Raw genomic sequence first — 22,796 nt, forward strand, 5'->3', positions numbered from 1 at the left:
AGCAAGAGGGGCAGATATTTCATTAGGCATCTTTATTAAGGAATCAACAATAAAATTCCATAAATTATGCTACATTTCTATAAATGCATCACTACCAATCAATATCCATGGATGTCCTAATCAAACGATTATAATCTGATTATTTAATTAGTCATTTGGAAAATGTGGGATTTGGAAAACTCTAAACATTTCAACATTAGAGCCAGCTATCTTGAAATCTTTGATTATGATGATGGGAAAACAGGAACAGAAGAACACATTGATGTTGAAAGGAATAGGCAGGCCTATTAACTAAAGTCACCAAAAACCATAGATAAATAAACAGCTTGAGAACATAGCTAGTTCAATAAATAGTCAAATAAATACAATCTTGCAACATAAATACTGTACATAAATAATTTAGTCTCATCTAAAAATGCATGTATTCTCGATAGCTTATTATCCATAAGCATATTTAGTGTTATACTTTCAATAACGTAAGTGCATTTTAAAACAAACAACAAAATGTGAAACATGTCACTACAGTTTGTCTAACAAATGTTCTCTATGAGAGGCAATCATACTTCTAACGCAGGTGCAGGCAATGGGCACTTTGACAAAGTGTGATGTAAGTGAGTATTTTTCTGGGTTGTTCAGGCATACGGTCTTCATCAAAACCATCTGGGTTTGCTCTATAGGGACAGAGTTATATACATGATGTTGGGCCTCGTGATGTCCGGGCCCTTTAATGATAATGCATCCCTCGCATAGACATTCAGCAACAACAATCTTTTCAGGGAATCGTCCCTCCACGCTATCGATGCTAAGGGAAAAGTGGCAATCAAATTATCAAAATAGACAATTAATCAATGAATAATGCTATCCGAAAATGTATTTCCCAGCCATATGTCATGCACATTTACTCAAATTATGTTATTGTCAGACTGATAATATTATGGCTGCATGGTCAACATTTGTTTTGACCTATCAAAAGGTATTTACTTGGAGTAGAAAGAGATACCTTACCTGTACCGCCAGGGGGAGACTGAACGGTTGCTGTAGTCTAATGACCGTGAACGAAGCACAGTGGGGCAGGTCTTCTTCGTACCCAGTTTGTGATACAGTGTTTCATCAATATGAACATCTGTCTGGTACCGGTTTCGGTGAAGGATCTTGAGAGCTCTATCCTCCAGTTTTTCTGCACTGAAGCATCCCTTATACTTGTGTGCCTCTAATGTCCATGTACATTTAGCAATAACAAGTCCAAGTAAAAGTAGAGTCTGCAAAGGAATGAATGATGAAATAAATTAATCAAAAACATTTTGAAATTACCATTTGAATAAGGCCTATCCATAATGATGGATCAGAAGGCAACCCAACATTAATTGAGGTGTTAATTGCAGGGCAGTCAATCTCCTACTTACCTGCATAATCTTGAATAGGCCTGGCATGTTAAAATATCAAATATCTTGATAGTAGAGGAGCCCAGGTGCTTTTGCTCGGTTTGTGCCATTATGCCCATGCTCCTACACAATTTATAGTCAAGTCTACCACCTGCTTGGGGAAATCCGCATGTAGGAGGAAATAGAATATTGCGTTCCCTGCATCCTCTTTCCAGCAGTGAGTGTCTACATTAAGATTACATCACCTGTTATTACATTAATTAATATGAGCTCATGTGCTTTATACTATAGCTTATACTCATATTGATTTTTGTTATCTGATATAATTAATATATTGACGCTGACGATATATCTACTATCAGACAGCCTGCATCCCTTAGTCCTTTATGACTGACAGTAATCTTAATATGTTCTCAGTCAAGACAGAAGCTAGGAATTATGAAGAAATGTAACAAAACTGTTCATTAATACATACACTGATAAAACTGATAAAATCTGCATCCAGCTATAAATGTAGCCTAATTTTGGCTTATCCTACTACACCTTTTCACTGTTTTCTACTAATAATAAATGTAACTTCATACTATATATAAAAATAAAAAATAAATACGATTATGGTTCATTTAGTTGTAAGACCAATGGGTTTTTATAATAATAATAATATAATATGCCATTTAGCAGACGCTTTTATCCAAAGCGACTTACAGTCATGCGTGCAAAAAAAATGTTTTGTGTATGGGTGGTCCCGGGGATCGAACCCAATACATTGGCGTCACAAGCGCCGTGCTCTACCAGCTGAGCTACAGAGGATCACAGGTTTTTGCTTTGTTAATGATTTTATTTTGATTATCAGAGCATGATGCTTAAATTCTCACTACAGTATATTTAGCTGCTTCACTAGACAACCTCATCAGTCTTCCTACAAGGTGACAACTTTCTCCTGCAGCCTGGGTCTTCCCACTCTGATGCGATCAAAGGTTTCATCAGGATAGCCTCAGCACTCCTCAGTCCTCTCCACTGCCCCACCTAAACTGTCTGAGCCCTACCATTACTGAGCAAGTAGATGCCACAGATTCCTGAAAGTATTTTGAATCCTTGTTTTTCCTGATTGAATTCTTTCCAACAGAGGTGGTTCTAGAAATACAAGTCAGTAATAAAGCAGATGAGGTGTTTGTACAGCAGTGAGAGATGGGCATACACGTATGCCTTATCAGTGCATTGTAATGACAAACGTTATCAGGTGAGATTGCCAAACTGCCAGGTATCCTCACCATCAAGCCAATACATAGGCAAAGACAAATCAGGAAAGGACTCCACATGGTACAGTAAACTGTCAGAAGACAACATGCTTCATTATAAATAGGTCGTTTTCTTTGTGATAAAGTAGAAGTTGCCTCTATCTTCAAGTTAATGAGCTGTCAGTGTTTGGGACTTTTAGTATGCAGAAGAATCCAACCGTATGCAGATAAACTACTACAGTGTGTTTCTTCTAATACATTCTGGTCATGATGAAACTGACCCTAGACTATCAATATGCCACTGATTAACATGTCTAAGAGATACAAATTCACATCGGCCACTTTGAAGAGACTCAGTGAAAACGGTGATGAGGAGTCTAGCCCAATAACGGCAAGTACCATGAACTTTCCAATGATCAAATCCCTGCCCGAAGAGCAAACATGTTACTTTCCAATGTTTGTACCTTGAACTTTCCAATGTTTGTTTCACTTTCCAATAATCAAATGTTTAAATCAGTAGACTTGCACCATTGACCCGTTTAGCTGGGCTCACATTTCCGCCTTGCTAACATTCAATTATCATGACGTCACCTACATGTAAACACATTTAATCTTAAAATAGCTAGTTGCGACAACCACATATCGGAGTCATTATTTACTTAAAGTCAGTGCTAGTAGGGGGAAAAAAAGTTACGTGGGAGTGTTTGTTCACGGAGGGCAATGGTGTTTAAAAAAAAAACCGGAATGCATCCGTGATGTCCTTGCCCCACCCTTGAAAACACCAAATTGTGTCCTGCCGATTGACATGCATAAGATCTGCAGTAATCATGATGAGAAAGTCGTTGTTCTAATTATATTTGGTAGTGAACATGTATGTTAACATGCAGTACATTAAGCTCCAGCTCTTGTGAGGAACAATAGGAAACAAGCAATTGAAGAACTGATTTATCAAATTCATGTAGGATCGTGGAAACATAGAAGAGAGTGAGGGTGTGGAGAGAAGGGAAAGGCTCACAGATGGTTTTGCTTTATCAAAATAGTTTATTTAGAAGCCTTTTGTCACAAAAGCACAAACATACACTCCTGTGTCAACTAAAAATGTGGGAGAAATAAAACAGTTTATCACTTAAGAGCTACAGAAATAATGTTGTAGATTAAAAAAGCAATACTTCACATCACTGTCAATTTGTTCTCTATAATCATACACTTGAGAAAAAAAATGGGTGCTTGTCATATGCTCACTATGATTGAAAACAGTATGTAAAATACACACTGTAAGATAACACAATGCACAGACCTAGAAGAGGAAAAGTAATTGGTTAAGATGTGACCACCATGAACAAGAGGTCCTGTGAGCGTGCTTGATGTTTCTCAGTCTGAATTAATACAGATGCTAAATGTTTGTACAGTGAACCAGTTGAGATCCTAGAAGCAGTTTCCAGGATCTTCAGAACCGAACGGGGCAAGACCAACACTCAACCCCACAAAAAAAGAAAAAAAGAAGACATGAGCGATATGAGACAGTAAAAGGGGCAGACAGAGAGAGCGAGAGTGTGGAACAAAAGTATATAAATTCACCTTACCATTGAAACAATGTGAAGATTCTGCCTTCTCACTAAACAGACAAGAGTGAGCAACAGTGACACCCTGCTACTTAATTTCTTCAGCACTGTAAAATCATCAAGACAACCTCTCTCTGAGGGCAAACAAGCAGAAATGTTTTGGTGGCCATTTTGTTGAGGAACAATTACACAATAGCCTTTACATTTTGGGACAGAAACCCTTTTAAAATGTCCAGAGAACGCTAGGCGTTATGAATGGTATTGGTGACTTATGTCCCTTGATGTTGCCTGGGCGACGTGGGCAGGCGGGCGGGCAGGGGGAGGGTTATTTCCCAGGGATCTTGGCCCTCTTGCGGGCGATGGCGTCCTCCACAGCTTTGAGCTGTTTCAGCAGCTCCTCACGGCGGGACAGTGTGCTGCTAGGCTTCCCTGAGCCCGATGACAACCCCCCTGGACCTTTCCCAGACGACTTGGGTGGTGGGGACAAAGGACGTTTTCTAAACAGGGAAATCACAAGGTTGGGTTTAGTGCCACATGCCTATGACAATTTACAAGGGTTATCATGGGGATAAATCTACCTGGGTAGAGACGATACATGTAGATGTGGCTCACATTGTGTGAGTTTTCTACATGGTGTGGCAGCATGGTCATGTGTATTATTGGTGTATATCATATACTTCTGGGATTCCACTTTCGTGACTTGTTTCATATTCAAAACAAAGGATTGTGGTTGTTCTAACATCTTAAAATGACATCACTACTGCAGTGGAGAAGGGCAGCACCAACAAATAGGTGGCAGGTTGGGGTCGTGTGTCTATTCTGGGGTGAGAAGCAGCACAGAGAGCACCTACCTTTCTCCCAGTGGGGGCATGGGACGAGGGCCCTGGCCTCTGGGCCGGTCCATTCTAGGAGAGAGTGGGGGCCGCCCAGGCATCCTCCTGTCACCACGACCTGCAGGACATTGAGGGGAAGTTGATTACCAAGAATACAACAGGGACACGTGGCCTTAGATTAATGACTAAGTTCAACACACAGACAGATCATGAAGAATGCAGCCTATTGTGAGGTTTCTCTGGTGTTGGATTTTCACATTTGGGTTAACTGAACCACATATTTGTGTGTGTATGTCTATGTGTGTGATTTCCTTGGAAAGAACACATTCATCCCTGACTTAGGAGTTTTCTGGGCAGTTTGAGGCCCTCACCTCTCTCAGGAGTCATTGCTATCCTCTTGCTGAGGGGAGAGGTCGGCCTGTCCTTGTCTGAAGGCATGTATCGCTTCCTGTTACCCCGCTCTGCCTGCTGCTACAGAGTAAGAGAGCGCCATGTTTAGTCAGATATTGCACAAGCAACAAATGCAAAATGGAGTACATTAAATTGAGATCAAATCACATCTTCAATGGTGGTATTCAAATGTTTGTATATCAGTTTACAGAGAGTAAATGTAAGCAAAACCAAAAGTATTGTATACAGAGGCTTAATATTATTACATCTAGTTATTCAGTCTCACTGATAACATCACAAGAGTATGAGGAAGTCAGACACTGACTGTCCTTCCCCAAAGTTAAAACCCCATAATGACATCAGTGTCACAGGGTGTGATATCAGTGTAACTCGTATCTACATATTCTTCAGAGAACTTCAAAGACTCATCACTAGTCTACCTGGGTTGGGGTAAGAGCAGTTGACTTTCAACAGTAAATCCAGTACTAGTCACCTTGTTGAGGAGCGTGAGTTTGATGTCTTTGTGCTGGCCGTAGCCTCCAGGGGGAACCATGGGGGGTCCGTGCGGCGGGTGCATGGGGTGGCCCCCAGGACCATGGCCGCCAAGACCGTGTCCCCTGCTGCCAGGCCCAGACCTGGGCATGGGGCTGTGAGTGTTTCTGGGAGGGAGACCTGATAGATCCATCTTTCTCCGGTCCTCCCTGGGGGGATGGGGCTCATCTTTCTTAGTGGGCTTCCCTGTGTGGAGAGCACTACATATGTCACCAACAACCACTAAATGCTGAGATTCTGTTATAGCTGTGTCACACCAACCAAAACACAATACAGAGTGAGTCAGAGTCTATAACAAAAGCCTAACCGCTACCTTTGTCCTTGTTGGGGCCCCTGTCCCGTGGCGGGCCCCTCTCCTTGCGGGCCTGGGGGTGTCCTGGGGTTGGGGAGCGGGAGCTGGCTGACGACACAGGGCTGGCCAGGTCGGCATACATGTCATCTGAGTCAGCGCTCCTCACAGAGCTGCTGCTGGAGGCCGAGGACACGCTAGACACACTGCTCACACTCAGAGACCTGCACAGAGACCACACAGGACACAGGGAAAGAGACTCAGTGCTGCGTCACAAAAACACATTGTTTACACGTAGTTTAACTCATACACTACAGTAAAAATATATATATTTTAGGATGAGAAAAAAGTTATGATTATAACACACAAGGACAGAGGGTAATAAATGAGTGAGTGGTGGGGCAACATGAGGAAGAAATCAATCACAGTTAAGATTAATGAAGAGAAGCAGGTATACAGGGAAAAGAAAAGGCTGATAAGATTTACGTAGTACCTGGATTTTCTACGAAGTTGACCAGTGGATAAATAGCAAAGGAGAAGCAAGAAGAGAGAAAGGATTCAATACATGTCGGTTTCAAAGTGCTTTACTAAAACACCATAATTGCCAGCTGTAGTTTGTTCAGTGTGGTATGAAAAGAAACCTAGTAACAATCATATCCATATCTTGTCGATTTGGAGGATTACCAATATCCTAGTGATTAAGCTGTGGGTGGATAAGACTACCTGCTCAAAGGAATACCCGTTCAGCTTCACTTCCTCAGACGTTACGTTCTAGTATATTCTGTATTCGTGTGTGTAAACCAGTAACATTAGACAGTGCAATGCTCATATATCCAGTGGTGTAAAGTACTTAAGTAAAAATACTTGAAAGTACTACTTAAGTTGTTTTTTGGGGGTATCTGTACTTTACTATTTCTATTTTTGACTCTAACTTTTACTTTACTACAAAATAATGAACTTTTTACATTTTCCCTGACATCCAAAAGTACTCGATAGATTTGGAATGTTTAGCAGGACAGGAAAATTGTCTAATTCACACACTTATCAAGAGAACATCCCTGGTCATCCCTACTCACTAAACACATGCTTCGTTTGTAAATGATGTTTGAGTGTTGGAGTGTGCCCCTGGCTATCCGTAAATAAAAATAATAAAAAAGAACAATGGTGCCATCTGGTTTGCTTAATATAAGGAATTTGAAATTATGTATAATTTTACTTTTGATACTTAAGTATACAGTGGGGGAAAAAAGTATTTAGTCAGCCACCAATTGTGCAAGTTCTCCCACTTAAAAAGATGAGAGAGGCCTGTAATTTTCATCATAGGTACACGTCAACTATGACAGACAAAATGAGAAAAAAAACATCCAGAAAATAACATTGTAGGATTTTTTATGAATTCATTTGCAAATTATGGTGGAAAATAAGTATTTGGTCAATAACAAAAGTTTCTCAATACTTTGTTATATACCCTTTGTTGGCAATGACACAGGTCAAACGTTTTCTGTAAGTCTTCACAAGGTTTTCACACACTGTTGCTGGTATTTTGGCCCATTCCTCCATGCAGATCTCCTCTAGAGCAGTGATGTTTTGGGGCTGTCGCTGGGCAACACGGACTTTCAACTCCCTCCAAAGATTTTCTATGGGGTTGAGATCTGGAGACTGGCTAGGCCACTCCAAGACCTTGAAATGCTTCTTACGAAGCCACTCCTTCGTTGCCCGGGCGGTGTGTTTGGGATCATTGTCATGCTGAAAGGCCCAGCCACGTTTAATCTTCAATGCCCTTGCTGATGGAAGGAGGTTTTCACTCAAAATTTCACGATACATGGCCCCATTCATTCTTTCCTTTACATGGATCAGTCGTCCTGGTCCCTTTGCAGAAAAACAGCCCCAAAGCATGATGTTTCCACCCCCATGCTTCACTGTAGGTATGGTGTTCTTTGGATGCAACTCAGCATTCTTTGTCCTCCAAACACGACGAGTTGAGTTTTTACCAAAAAATTATATTTTGGTTTCATCTGACCATATGACATTTTCCCAATCCTCTTCTGGATCATCCAAATACACTCTAGCAAACTTCAGACGGGCCTGGACATGTACTGGCTTAAGCAGGTGGACACGTCTGGCACTGCAGGATTTGAGTCCCTGGCGGCGTAGTGTGTTACTGATGGTAGGCTTTGTTACTTTGGTCCCAGCTCTCTGCAGGTCATTCACTAGGTCCCCCCATGTGGTTCTGGGATTTTTGCTCACCGTTCTTGTGATCATTTTGACCCCACGGGGTAAGATATTGCGTGGAGCCCCAGATCGAGGGAGATTATCAGTGGTCTTGTATGTCTTCCATTTCCTAATAATTGCTCCCACAGTTGATTTCTTCAAACCAAGCTGCTTACCTATTGCAGATTCAGTCTTCCCAGCCTGGTGCAGGTCTACAATTTTGTTTCTGGTATCTTTTGACAGCTCTTTGGTCTTGGCCATAGTGGAGTTTGGAGTGTGACTGTTTGAGGTTGTGGACAGGTGTCTTTTATACGGATAACAAGTTCAAACAGGTGCCATTAATACAGGTAACGAGTGGAGGACAGAGGAGCCTCTTAAAGAAGAAGTTACAGGTCTGTGAGAGCCAGAAATCCTGCTTGTTTGTAGGTGACCAAATACTTATTTTCCACCATAATTTGCAAATAAATTCATTAAAAATCCTGATTTTTAATTTTTTTAAGTGATTTTCTGGATTTTTTTCTTTTAATTTGTCTGTCATAGTTGACGTGTACCTATGATGAAAATGACAGGACTCTCTCATCTTTTTAAGTGGGAGAACTTGCATAATTGGTGGCTGACTAAATACTTTTTCCCCCCACTGTATTTTAGCAATTACATTTACTTTTGATACTTAAGTATATTTAAAACCAAAAACGTTTAGACTTTTACTCAAGTAGTATTTTACTGGGTGACTTTCACTTTTACTTCTATTAAGGTATCTTTACTTTTACTCAAGTATAACAAGTGGGTACTTTTTCCACCACTGCATTTACCCAGTAGTGGAAGTAGGATCTGTTATTTCTACCTGGACTTCTTGGATCCGGAGGGTGAGATGGATGCAGAGGAGGAGCGGGATCTTGAGCGAGAGCTGGAGCCAGAGTAACTACTGCCACTCACACTGCCACTGACCGTCCGCCTGGAGCAGGGGAACAGAAAGACAGGAGAGGGGGGAAAGAGGCACATATTTTAGTTAATGAAAAGATCATCATACTTTTAATAGTAGATTGTACATCACTGTAACAACGCATTAGTCCCATTGCATATTTGGCAAGGGTTTATAGGTCACATTAATATACAGTGAGGGAAAAAAGTATTTGATCCCCTGCTGATTTTGTACGTTTGCCCACTGACAAAGACATGATCAGTCTATAATGTTAATGGTAGGTTTATTTGAACAACAACAAAAATCCAGAAAAACGCATGTCAAAAATGTTATGAATTGATTTGCATTTTAATGAGAGAAATAAGTATTTGACCCCCTCTCAATCAGACAGATTTCTGGCTCCCAGGTGTCTTTTATACAGGTAACGAGCTGAGATTAGGAGCACACTCTTAAAGGGAGTTTGTTACCTGTATAAAATGCAAATAAATGTATAACATTTTTGACATGCGTTTTTCTGGATTTTTGTTTTGTTATTCTGTCTCTCACTGTTCAAATAAACCTACCATTAAAATTATAGACTGATCATTTCTTTGTCAGTGGGCAAACGTACAAAATCAGCAGGGGATAAAATACTTTTTTCCCTCACTGTAATAGAAAACTAACTATTGTCCCTGCAGAGGAGGAGTGGAGTGTGGTATCACATATGCAGGGAGATTTCACTCAGAGCAGGAACAATATCTGTGTTCATATGACACCACTAACAGTGTTTTCCCCTAAGATTTTTTAAAGCAGCGGTGACAAAGGTAGCGTGGGGAGGGGGGAGTGTTGTTGTAGAATGATTGTGAGAAGGCACTTCTCGTGACTTTTTAAAAGGACATTCTACTCCAAAATACATGAACATTTAATAATGTTGACACCAATTGAAATAGAACTGATGGGGGCATGTCACTGTTTGGAGATTATGAGGAGCAAGCGGTGGCTGTGTGCTCATTTGCGCCACCGCTCTCTCGGTTTACTTATATACATTGTAACTGGTCACTGATCTTAAAGGGATAATGTGAGATTTTGGCCTTTTTTCTACTTAGCCAGTGTCAGATTAACTCATGGATATAAATTGTATGTCTCTGCGTGCAGTTTGAAGGAAGTTGAAGGTAGTGTTAGCGCAATTACTTGAGTCTATGGGAACAGCTAGCATGCTAGCTGTTCCCATAGACCTCCAGTCAGCGCGCTAGTTAGAAATTGCGCTAACACTAGTTAGCAACTTCCTTCAAACTGCACACAGAGACATAATTGGTGTCCATGAGTTCATGACTTAAATTGCCAAAATCTCACCATATCCCTTTAAAAGCGCATCTCGGCAGATTTTTTAAATATAGGAGAAACACTGACTAACAAACTGACTGACAATACAAGTTCACCTGAGAGGAAACATCCTACAACAGCATGTCTTCAAGTCCTACTCCTGTTATCAAGCTAACCTACTGCTCTTGCCAAACTAAGCAACATACAATATTTTGTTAAACCATGAACAGACGGAGTAGTGCCAGGTTGTGGTTGTTTATTACAATCTGCGCTACGTGAATAGTTCCATTCTTTGACACCACATGAGATCTGTGCAATCAATAAATTATATTACTGTACTTCCTTCACTTTGCCTGTTCTTGTGCCAAGTGACCATGTACATGGAGGTACAAAGCACTCTACAGAAATGAAATTTCAACTTAAAACAAAGCACAAATATTTGTACCTAACTACTTCTCACATTCTTTCAATTATATAACCACTAAAAGTGAAGATCAAAAGAAAAGCATTCATACAGTTCCTATTCAAAATGTATGCATGCATGGTATGAATTTAAGTAATGGATCATGTTCCACTAAATAGAAGGAGTCAAGCAAAAGTGTAAAAATGTCCCCCCATTAACTATGAATCATTGTTGAACAAAATGACAAACAAAAAGTGTGGTCAAGTCATTTTACAGGAAAGCACAACATGTATTTAGAGCTGCAGGACCCCTTGCCAAAAGGTTTTGCATGAGATTTTCCACAGGGAACACCATGCCACACACATAGTGTGAGCCTAGTTTATTCTACCAAGGCAGGGAGAGAAACCACAGCCAGTGGCTCGCCCCCGCGCTGTCCTTTCCTGCCCTTCTACATCACCAGACCTGGGTTCTTCCCGATGAAGGCTCAGCCATTGTGTCGCCTGACCCTGAGACAGAGGATAGCTCTTCCACCAACACACAGTAATGCTCATGGAAAAGGCCCGTCCTGATGCCAATCTAGCTACCATACAAAGTGTCTTTGTGAGCTGTGGGATTCTGGTCATGCAAGTTCAATAAAAAAATAACACACACACGCCTGGTATTAGGCCTACCTGTGTCACACAGCCTGAAAATAAGGTAAACAACCTGATTTGCAAAATATTAAAATGAGACCCGGTAAAGTCTCTAGCTAGCGGAGCAGCAATGGAGTTCACCGCAATAAGCTATTATACTGAACAAAAATAGAAACGGAACATGCAACCATTTCAAAGACTTTAATGATTTACAGTTCATATAAAGGAAATTATTTAATTAGGCCCTAATCTATGGATTTCACAACTGGGACTACAGATTTGCATTTTTGGGTCACAGATACCAGAAAACCAATCAGACCACCATTTGCCTCATGCAGCGCGACATATCTCATTCGCATAGAGTTGATCAGGCTGTTGATTGTGGCCTGTGGAATGTTGTCCCACTCCTCTTCAATGGCTGTGCTAAGTTGCTGGATATTGGCAGGAACTGGAACACGCTGTCGTACATGGCGATTCAGCGCACCCCAAACATGCTCAATGGGTGACATATCTGGTGAGTATGCAGGCTATGGAAGAACTGGGACATTTTCAGCTTCCAGGAATTGTGTACAGATCCTCGCAAAATGGGGCCCTGCATTATCATGCTGAAACATGAGGTGATGGCGGCAGATGAATGGCATGACAATGGGCCTTAGGATCTCGTCCCAGTATCTCTGTGCTTTCAAATTGCCATCGATAAAATGTAATTGTGTTCGTTGTCCGTAGCTTATGCCTGCCCATACCATACCGCAACCATGGGGCACTCTGTTCAAAACGTTGACATCAGCAAAACGCTCGCCCACATGACGCCATACACGTGGTCTGCAGTTGTGAGGCTAGTTGGACGTACTGCCAAATTTTCTAAAATGACGTTGGAGGCGGCTTATGGTAGAGAAATGAAAATTACATTCTCTGGCAACAGCTCTGGTGGACATTCCTGCAGTCAGCATGCCAATTGCATGCTCCCGCAAAACATGAGACATCTGTGGCATTGTGTTGTGTGACAAAACTGCATATTTTAGAGTGGCCTTATAAACGCAACATGTAAAGTGTTGGTCCCATGTTTCATGAGCTGAAATAAAAGATCCCCGAAATGTTTTATACGCACAAAAAGCTTATTTCTCTCAAATTGTGTGCACAAATTTGTTTATATCCCTGCTAGAGACCATTTCTCCTTTGCCAAGATAAACCATCCACCTGACAGGTGTGGCATATCAAGAAACTGATTAAACAGCATGATCATTACACAGGTGTGCTGGGGACAATAAAAGGCCACTCTTAAATGTGCAGTTTTGTCACACAACACAATTCCACAGATGTCTACATTTTGAGGGAGCGCACAATTGGCACGCTAACTGCAGGAATGTCCACCAGAGCTGTTGCCAGAGAATTTAATGTTGATTTCTCTACCATGAGCCACCTCCAATGTCGTTTTAGAGAATTTGTTATTACGTCCAACCGGCCTCACAACCGCAGACCACGTGTAACCATGCCAGCCCAGGACCTCCAAATCCGGCTTCTTCACCTGCGGGATCTTCTGAGACCAGACACCCGGACAGCTGATGAAACTGAGGAGTATTTCTGTGTGTAATAAAGCCCTTGTGTGGGGAAAAACTCTTTCTGATAGGCTGGGCCTGACTCCCCAGTGGGTGGGCCTAAGTTTTTACTGTGGAATGCAGTGTTTGGTTTTTGCCAGGCATAATGGGACCCATCTCATCCAGAAAGGTCAATCAAGTTTGACAAAAGGCACCTGGAAGAACATCAAGACCCTTGGAAGAATGTTCTATGGACAGAGTCAAAAGTATAACTTTTTGGATGACATGGGTCTTATTATGCCTGGCGAAAACCAAACACTGCATTCCACAGTAAGAACCTTACACCAATGGTCAAGCATGGTGGAGGTAGTGTGATGGTTTGGGGATGCTTTGCAGCCTCAGGACCTGGACGACTTGCCTTAATAGAAGGAACCATGAATTCTGCCTGTATCAGAGAATTCTACAGGAGAATGTCAGGCCATCCATCTGTGAGCTGAAGCCGAAGCGCAGCTGGGTCATGCAGCAAGACAATGATCCAAAAGTCTACATGAAAATGGCTAAAAAGCAACACATTTGAAATTTTGGAATGGCCTAGTCAAAGTCCAGACCTAATCCCAATTCAGATGTTGTGCCAGAACTTGACACAAGCAGTTCATGCTTGAAAAACCACAAATGTCGCAGAGTTAAAGCAGTTCTGTATGGAAGAGTGGGCCAAAATTCCTCCACAGCGACATGAGAGAGTGATCAACAACTACAGGAAGTATTTAGTTGGAGTCATTGCAGCTAAAGGTGGCACAACCAGTTATTGAGTGTAAGGGGGCAATTACTTTTTCACACAGGGGCATTGGGTGTTGCATAACTTTGTTTACGAAATAAATGAAATAAGTATGTAACTTGTGTTATTTGTTCACTCAGGTTCCCTTTATCTAATATTAGGTTTTGGTTGAAGATCTGGTAACATTCTGGTAACAAAAAATATACAGTGGGGAAAAAAAGGATTTAGTCAGCCACCAATTGTGCAAGTTCTCCCACTTAAAAAGATGAGAGAGGCCTGTAATTTTCATCATAGGTACACGTCAACTATGACAGACAAATTTAGGAAAAAAAATCCAGAAAATCACATTGTAGGATTTTAATGAATTTATTTGCAAATTATGGTGGAAAATAAGTATTTGGTCACCTACAAACAAGCAAGATTTCTGGCTCTCACAGACCTGTAACTTCTTCTTTAAGAGGCTCCTCTGTCCTCCACTCGTTACCTGTATTAATGGCACCTGTTTGAACTTGTTATCAGTATAAAAGTCACCTGTCCACAACCTCAAACAGTCACACTCCAAACTCCACTATGGCCAAGACCAAAGAGCTGTCAAAGGACACCAGAAACAAAATTGTAGACCTGCACCAGGCTGGGAAGACTGAATCTGCAATAGGTAAGCAGCTTGGTTTGAAGAAATCAACTGTGGGAGCAATTATTAGAAAATGGAAGACATACAAGACCACTGATAATCTCCCTCGATCTTGGGCTCCACACAAGATCTCATCCCGTGGGGTCAAAATGATCACAAGAACGGTGAGCAAATATCCCAGAACCACACGGGGGGACCTAGTGAATGACCTGCAGAGAGCTGGGACCAAAGTAACAGAGCCTACCATCAGTAACACACTACGCCGCCAGGGACTCAAATCCTGCAGTGCCAGACGTGTCCCCCTGCTTAAGCCAGTACATGTCCAGGCCCGTCTGAAGTTTATTAGAGTGCATTTGGATGATCCAGAAGAGGATTGGGAGAATGTCATATGGTCAGATTAAACCAAAATATAACTTTTTGGTAAAAACTCAACTCGTCGTGTTTGGAGGACAAAGAATGCTGAGTTGCATCCAAAGAACACCATACCTACAGTGAAGCATGGGGGTGGAAACATCATGCTTTGGGGCTGTTTTTCTGCAAAGGGACCAGGACGACTGATCCATGTAAAGGAAAGAATGAATGGGGCCATGTATTGTGAAATTTTGAGTGAAAACCTCCTTCCATCAGCAAGGGCATTGAAGATTAAACGTGGCTGGGTCTTTCAGCATGACAATGATCCCAAACACACCGCACGGGCAACGAAGGAGTGGCTTCGTAAGAAGCATTTCAAGGTCCTGGAGTGGCCTAGCCAGTCTCCAGATCTCAACCCCATAGAACATCTTTGGAGGGAGTTGAAAGTCCGTGTTGCCCAGCGACAGCCCCAAAACATCACTGCTATAGAGGAGATCTGCATGGAGGAATGGGCCAAAATACCAGCAACAGTGTGTGAAAACCTAGTGAAGACTTACAGAAAACGTTTGACCTGTGTCATTGCCAACAAAGGGTATATAACAAAGTATTGAGAAACTTTTGTTATTGACCAAATACTTATTTTCCACCATAATTTGCAAATAAATTCATTAAAAATCCTACAATGTGATCTTCTGGGAAAAAAATTCTAATTTTGTCTGTCATAGTTGACGTGTACCTATGATGAAAATTACAGGCCTCTCTCATCTTTTTAAGTGGGAGAACTTGCACAATTGGTGGCTGACTAAATACTTTTTTCCCCCACTGTACAAAAGTAGAGACATTTAGGAAGGGGGCATATACTTTTTCACAGCAATGTACATAACGAACTAACAGCTTCGGGGAATTAATGTAATTTTTCAATCAATTACATAGCCTAGATTGAAAATACCATTATTACAATATTTTTTTCATTGGCGGGCCACTGACGTGAATGATTAACTGGCCCGGAGGGTTCCAAAACATCCCTAGGCCCTGTCGAGCCCTTTTGGTATACACCTTGGTATATCATTGGATAACCTTGAGCTTTCAGGTTGGCTGTGTTGAATGTGACAAAGGAACTTGTGATAGACAGATGGCCATCTCTGACCAGTAGAAGTGTGTACTTCTGTCCTACCTCCTGGGTGGGTTGTGCTGCTGCCGCTCCTTCCGTCGGCCCTCCCGCAGGTTGAGGAGTTTGCCCCCCTCCCGAGGTGACATGGGTCGGCCCCCCTCCCGAGGTGGCATGGGTCGGCCCCCCTCCCGAGGTGGCATGGGTCGGCCCCCCTCCCGAGGTGGCATGGGTGGTCGGGCCCCCTCCCGAGGTGGCATGGGTGGTCGGGCCCCCTCCCGAGGTGGCATGGGTGGTCGGGCCCCCTCCCGAGGTGGCATGGGTGGTCGGGCTCCCTCCCGAGGTGGCATGGGTCGGCCCCTCTCCCGAGGTGGCATGGTTCGACTCCCCCCCTCCCGAGATGGCATGGGTCGACTCCCCGCCTCCCGAGGTGGCATGGGTCGACTCCCCGCCTCCCGAGGTGGCATGGGTCGACTCCCCGCCTCCCGAGGTGGCATGGGTCGACTCCCCGCCTCCCGAGGTGGCATGGGTCGACTCCCCCCCTCCCGAGGTGGCATGGGTCGACTCCCCCCCTCCCGAGGTGGCATGGGTCGACTCCCCCCCTCCCGAGGTGGCATGGGTCGACTCCCCCCCTCCCGAGGTGGCATGGGTCGACTCCCCCCCTCCCGAGGTGGCATGGGTCGACTCCCCCCCTCCCGAGGTGGCATGGGTCGGCCCCCCTCCCGAGTTGGCATGGGTCGGCCCCCCTCCCGAGTTGGCATGGGTCGGCCCCCCTCCCGAGGTGGCATGGGTCGGCCCCCCTCCCGAGGTGGCATGGGTCGGCCCCCCTCCCGAGGTGGCATGGGTCGGCCTCCCTCCTGAGGTGGCATGGGTCGGCACCCATCCTGAGGTGGCATGGGTCGGCCGCCCTCACGGGGCTCGCGGGGGTTGCCAGGCTTGCCCCCCTCTGGAGTGGGTTTGGGGGGTTTCCCAGGCTGGCCTGGCAGAGGGCTTGGAGCCTTCTTGGGGGGAGCCTTCTCCCTACCAGGAGGGGAAGGTGCACCAGGTTTCAGCGGGACGCTTGAAGATGATAGGGAATTGGTTTGTTGTTTGGCATGCAGCATTCACACAAGTCACATCCATGAGGGTAAAACCCATGCTTTGTTCAAGAGACAGCGATTGACTACAGACTAATACTAGAAGCATGCTAGCTACATGTCTAAGATGAACAATGCAGCATGTGCATTACATGCAAACTACCCTATTATTATGTAAGACTTTGAAGTATTAATATTGATTGCCTCAGTATCTATATTGACTCTTAAGCCATGAAAGGAAATACACATGATCTGTGTGAGTTGTGTATGGAAGTGCACAGCACAACTGATGAATATACAGTATGTCTATGGATGGATGAGTACAGCTTTACCCTTTGGGCCCTAGGGCCGGTGGGGCCTCTGCTTTATTCTTGGCGTTTCTCTGTGTTGAAGGGGTCGGAGAGGGAGACGAGGAGAACGATCTGGACCTGCAGTGAGACAAACAGGAGGCCACGTTGAATACAACCCTAAGTCATCTCTGATCCATGGTACATGTCAGCTATCTTATGGGAGACCTGAGGTTACCATGCTCTCAGTGAATGAGTGTCCTATTCAACAGACAGTGTTGTGGGGGTGTGTGTGGACAGACAGGCAGGCAGGCAGAGTTTGTGTTATGGACCTGGAGCGGCTGCCGCTGAAGGAGCTGCGCTGAGAGGAGTGGCTGGAGAATGAGCTGAAAGACGAGCTGCGTGAGCGAGATCGGGATGAACCGGAACCTGTGTAGGAGGAAGAGCGGGACGAAGACCTGCAGAACAGAACCCACAGTTAACCTCACAGAAACACATGGTACTCAAGTAGATTTAAATACTGCAGAATAAAAACAACATTGTTTGAAAGTGTTGATTTAAGGTGTTACCAGAGTACCAGACTAGAGGTAAGGCTGAATTGAAAGCTACCTAGAGGAGTTGGACAGTGAGACAGAGGATCCAGAGGGCCGGTGTCGCCGGCGGCCCCGCGGTGGTGACCCGGACATGCCCGGACGTCTCCTGGGGGATTTAGACCGGCGCCAGGGGTCCTTCCACTCATCTGGCCGCTTGGACATGGGCATCAGCTCCGTTTTGAGAGGCGGCTCCATCATCGGTCGACTGGGAAGAGGGGTTGAGAGAGGCAATCAAATCAATCACACGTTTTGCAATAAAGCATCACAAATGAATGAGACTGAATTAAAAGTAAAAGGTTCCATTCACTGTTTTCATTCCTCCCTTTACACACTACTCAGTGACAGGTGTTCTTTGTTTGGAGAGATGTGGTACGAGCAGAACCACATTGTGTGTGCCTGGAACCAATCAGTTTATGACATAGTATGGCACGACATCCCTCCAGTTATTCCCAGGTAAGAGAAACAAAGACACTGAAATCACAACATGTTGCGTTGCAACATTCCTGGAGGAGCGCACAACAAGCTGTCACAAACCTTATCTGATTATCTAAAAAAACATTCTTTACATATTCAAAACATTCCACACAAAATACTGTTCCTGCGATGGCAAAATAATGTTCAGTGATGGCACCAGTCCAGTCACTGATTGATCGGAGGTTAAAGGGATGCAATGTTTCACTGTCCTCTCTGTAGAGTTTAAGGTATGGATCAGAGCTGTTTCAACACTGGGAATATCCTGTCTCATCTCCCATTTCCTCAGGAAAATATTTGGGCAGACGCTTGAACAGAAAGTCTCAATAAACCCAGAGCCATGTATCTGATGCTGCTGTGTAAACACATAGCCAAGACTACACCATATGCTGATGCCATGTTATGCACTCATCTAGACCATCATATCACAGTTCCAGTACTTGTATGGCTGGGTATATCCTAAATGTAGGCCTAACCTCTTGTGAATAGAAAGCCAACTGTTCTTTGTTGCTTCTTGTGTGTGGCGAAAATTCCAGTATAGGAGTTACCCAACCTGAACATTGGCTCTTTCAGACAAAGCTAGTAAATAAGGTTTGTTTATCAGAATGATTAAACATAGGTGTGGGAATGGCACAGGATTATTGACCATTATGTGAGCCATATCAATCTGGACACTGATCTATACAAACCCCCACACTGTTTGGGGGTTCCCTGTTTAGCCCCTTTTAGTCCTTCTCCTTCTTTGGCTGGAATCCCAGCAAAGGACCAGAGAAAGCCATGACATCTAGGCCTACCCTTAGTGAAACATAACTCCCCTCGGCAACTGGTGCCGTCCATTGGGGCTTCGTCAAGGCACCAACATCAGACATGTAAGCAGGGTCCCAAGGAGGGCTATTTTTCTGTTGTGCTTCCTCACTGAAGTAGACACTAGCGTACACTGTTTTCCACTAGCTCTGGCTTTTGGTTAAACTGCCAGTTACAGAGTAATTTTCAGCCTGGTACTTTTTCCACTTAAATTAAGTAGGCTACTTTTCAATTCGCTAGTCAGAAAAAAGTCTGCAGAGCACTCTCCCGCTAGAATAAACTATATGGATATAATGTAACGATGAGTCGAAATCCACTTGGCCTATTGTTTTCTGGCACATCCATTTATTTTATTTCGTGTGACCAAGCGAAAACTGGTTTTTAGAAATGTTTGCAAATGTATTAAAATGAAAAACAGAAATACCTTATTTACATAAGTATTCAGACCCTTTGCTATGATACTCGAAATTGAGCTCAGGTGCATCCTGTTTCCATTGATCATCCTTGAGATGTTTTTACAACTTGATTGGAGTCCACATGTGGTAAATTCAATTGATTGGACATGATTTGGGAAGGCACACACCTGTCTATATAAAGGTCCCACAGTTGACAATGCATGTCGAGCATAAACCAAGCCATGAGGTCGAAGGAATTGTCCGTAAAGCTCCGAGACAGGATTGTGTCGAGGCACAGATCTGGGGAAGGGTACCAAAAAATGTCTGCAGCATTGAAGGTCCCCAATAACACAGTGGCCTCCATCATTCTTAAATGGAAGAAGTTTGGAACCACCAAGACTCTTCCTAGAGCTGGCCACCCGGTCAAACTGAGCAATTGGGGGAGAAGGGCCTTGGTCAGGGAGGTGACCAAGAACCCGATGGTCACTCTTGACAGAGCTCCAGGGTTCCTCTGTGGCGATGGGTGAACCTTCCAGAAGGACGACCATCTCTGCAGCACTCCACCAATCAGGCCTTATGGTAGAGTGGCAAGACGGAAGCCACTCCTCAGTAAAACTCACATGACAGCCCACTAGGACTTTGCCAAAAGCACCTAAAGGACTCTCAGACCATCAGAAACAAGATTCTGGGAGACTAGTCAGGATCGAGGGAAAGATTAACAGAGCAAAGTACAGAGAGATCCTTGATGAAAACCTGCTCCAGAGCGCTCAGGACCTCAGACTGTGGCAAAGGTTCACCTTCCAACAGGACAATGACCCTAAGCACACAGCCAAGACAACGCAGGAGTGGTTTCGGGACAAGTCTCTGAAATGTCCTTGAGCGGCCCAGCCAGAGCCCGGACTTCAACCCGATCGAACATCTCTGGAGAGACCTGAAAATAGCTGTGCAGCGACGCTCCCCATTCAATCTGACAACGCTTGAGAGGATCTGCAGAGAACAATGGGAGAAACTCCCCAAATACAGGTGTGGCAAGCTTGTAGCGTCATACCCAAGAAGACTCAAGGCTGTAATCGCTGCCAAAGGTTCTTCAACAAAGTATTGAGTAAAGGGTCTGAATACTTATGTAAATGTCATATTTAGGTTTTTTATAAATGTGAAAAAAAAATCTCAAAACCAGTTTTTGCTTTGTCATTATGGGTTATTGTGCGTAGATTGATGAGGGAAAAATATTTAATCGTAACGTAACAAAATGTGGAAAAAGTCAAGGGGTCTGAATACTTTCTGAATGGACTGTACATTTAAAAGGAAGCTTGAAGCCTGTGGAAGTCAGCAGAATCGTACACATTTTTTTAAAAGGCCCAATGCAGTCAAAATTAGGTTTTTCCTGTGTTTTATATCATATTGTACAACAGCTGATAAACTAACACTGTATGTGATCAGTGTTATTTCCTGATAGTTGCTGTTTAAAAATACAAATCCAGAATTAGAATGTACCAAAATAGAGCTGGTTCGGCAAAACAAATGTGGCTGGCTACTCCATGTGCTTAAGAGGCATTTTCTCAGCTATCTGCAATACAGGTATGATTGAAGCAGGTGTTAAACATGTTCCTGCGGTGAGGAGGATTCAACATCTTCATCAAATGTTTTAATAATTTATCTGCAGATAATCGCCAAAGAGTCTACAAATTAGGGCACCAAATGAACAGATTTCTTACCGATGCAATTCGTGGTGTAGTTCATAAATGCATTGGGGTCAAACAGGCGCTATAGGTTTGCATGCTTTCTCTATATTCAGCTATTAATAGGCTACATTTGGTTATTATGATATGTATTAAAAAGCTGTGTAATATAATTTAGCAATGTAAGTCATTGCTCTATTCTTTAGAATGGCATTGTATTAACTGCATTCATTTTTGTTTCTAAAGCACTGTAGATGTCATTTTGAGAAGATTTGAAAATAGGACGCTGCCCCTTTAAGACAAACGTTCCAAAATAGATAGACATGGCTACAGTAGGCTAGCCAAAACAAATGCTAGATGTCTTTTTGTAGCTTTCTTTTTGCAGACTATCAACAGTAGCTAGTATGTTAACTATTGAAAGTTTACTGATTAAATAGCATGATCATTACACAGGTGCTGGGGACAATAAAATGTGCATTTTTATTACACAACACAATGCATTAGCTGTCTCAAGTTTTTGCAATAGCTGACCCATTTGCGACCAAACTTTAACTTCCTGACTGATGTCTTGAGATGTTGCTTCAATATATCCACATAATTTTCCTTCCTCATGATGCCATCTATTTTGTGAAGTGCACCAGTCCCTCCTGCAGCAAAGCACCCCCACAGCATGATGCTGCCACCCCTGTGCTTCACGTTTGGAATGGTGTTCTTCGGCTTGCAAGGCACCCCCTTTTTCCTCCAAACACAACGATGGTCATTATGGCCAAACAGTTCAATTTTTTTTTCATCAGACCAGAGGACATTTCTCCAAAAAGTACGATCTTTGTCCCCAATTGCAGTTGCAAACCGTAGTCTGGCTTTTTTATGGCGGTTTTGGAGCAGTGGCTTCTTCCTTGCTGAGCGGCCTTTCAAGTTATGTCGATATAGGACTAGTTTTACTGTGGATATAGATACGTTTGTACCTGTTTCCTCCAGCATCTTCACAAGGTCCTTTGCTGTTGTTCTGGGATTGATTTGCACTTTTCGCACCAAAGTACGTTCATCTCTAGGAGACAGAACGCGTCTCCTTCCTGAGCGGTATGACGGCTGCGTGGTCCCATGGTGTTTATACTTGCGTACTATTGTTTGTACAGATGAACGTGGTACCTTCAGGCATTTGGAAATTGCTCCCAGGGATGAACCAGACTTGTGGAGGTCTACAATTTTTTTTCTGAGGTCTTGGCTGATTTCTTTTGATTTTCCCATGATGTCAAGCAAAGAGGCACTGAGTTTGAAGGTAGGCCTTGAAATACATCCACAGGTACACCGCCAATTGACTCAAATGATGTCAATTAGCCTATCAGAAGCTTCTAAAGCCAGGAATTTTCCAAGC

General features: G+C 43.4%; 2 protein-coding genes across 2 annotated transcripts in view; both read right to left on the reverse strand.

The window, feature by feature from the left end:
• Positions 1 to 519: 519 nt before the first annotated feature.
• On the reverse strand, positions 520 to 1,468 carry LOC311135338 (interleukin-17C-like; the record flags this gene model as incomplete). The annotated part of the gene is made up of 3 exons (XM_084169282.1): positions 1,404 to 1,468; positions 1,006 to 1,259; positions 520 to 802 (listed from the first exon to the last, which is right to left on the reverse strand). The coding sequence occupies exons 1-3, from the start codon at positions 1,428 to 1,430 to the stop codon at positions 520 to 522; spliced, it is 564 nt and encodes a 187-aa protein (XP_084025408.1). The 5' UTR covers positions 1,431 to 1,468.
• Positions 1,469 to 3,638: 2,170 nt separating this feature from the next.
• The window catches only part of LOC311135272 (zinc finger CCCH domain-containing protein 18-like), a 33,794-nt gene continuing 14,636 nt past the window's right edge, over positions 3,639 to 22,796 (reverse strand). Inside the window, exons 10-19 of the mRNA XM_084169223.1 lie at positions 18,089 to 18,277; positions 17,812 to 17,937; positions 17,525 to 17,620; positions 16,183 to 17,175; positions 9,302 to 9,412; positions 6,271 to 6,470; positions 5,899 to 6,143; positions 5,387 to 5,486; positions 5,034 to 5,133; positions 3,639 to 4,679 (exon numbers count right to left, since the gene is read on the reverse strand). Of these exons, the coding sequence (XP_084025349.1) occupies positions 4,508 to 4,679; positions 5,034 to 5,133; positions 5,387 to 5,486; positions 5,899 to 6,143; positions 6,271 to 6,470; positions 9,302 to 9,412; positions 16,183 to 17,175; positions 17,525 to 17,620; positions 17,812 to 17,937; positions 18,089 to 18,277 (2,332 nt within the window). The 3' untranslated portion in view covers positions 3,639 to 4,507. The remainder of the gene's footprint in view (positions 4,680 to 5,033; positions 5,134 to 5,386; positions 5,487 to 5,898; positions 6,144 to 6,270; positions 6,471 to 9,301; positions 9,413 to 16,182; positions 17,176 to 17,524; positions 17,621 to 17,811; positions 17,938 to 18,088; positions 18,278 to 22,796) is intronic.

The sequence above is a fragment of the Coregonus lavaretus genome, assembly GCF_964263955.1.
Source record: "Coregonus lavaretus genome assembly, chromosome: 9".
Taxonomy (NCBI): domain Eukaryota; kingdom Metazoa; phylum Chordata; class Actinopteri; order Salmoniformes; family Salmonidae; genus Coregonus; species Coregonus lavaretus.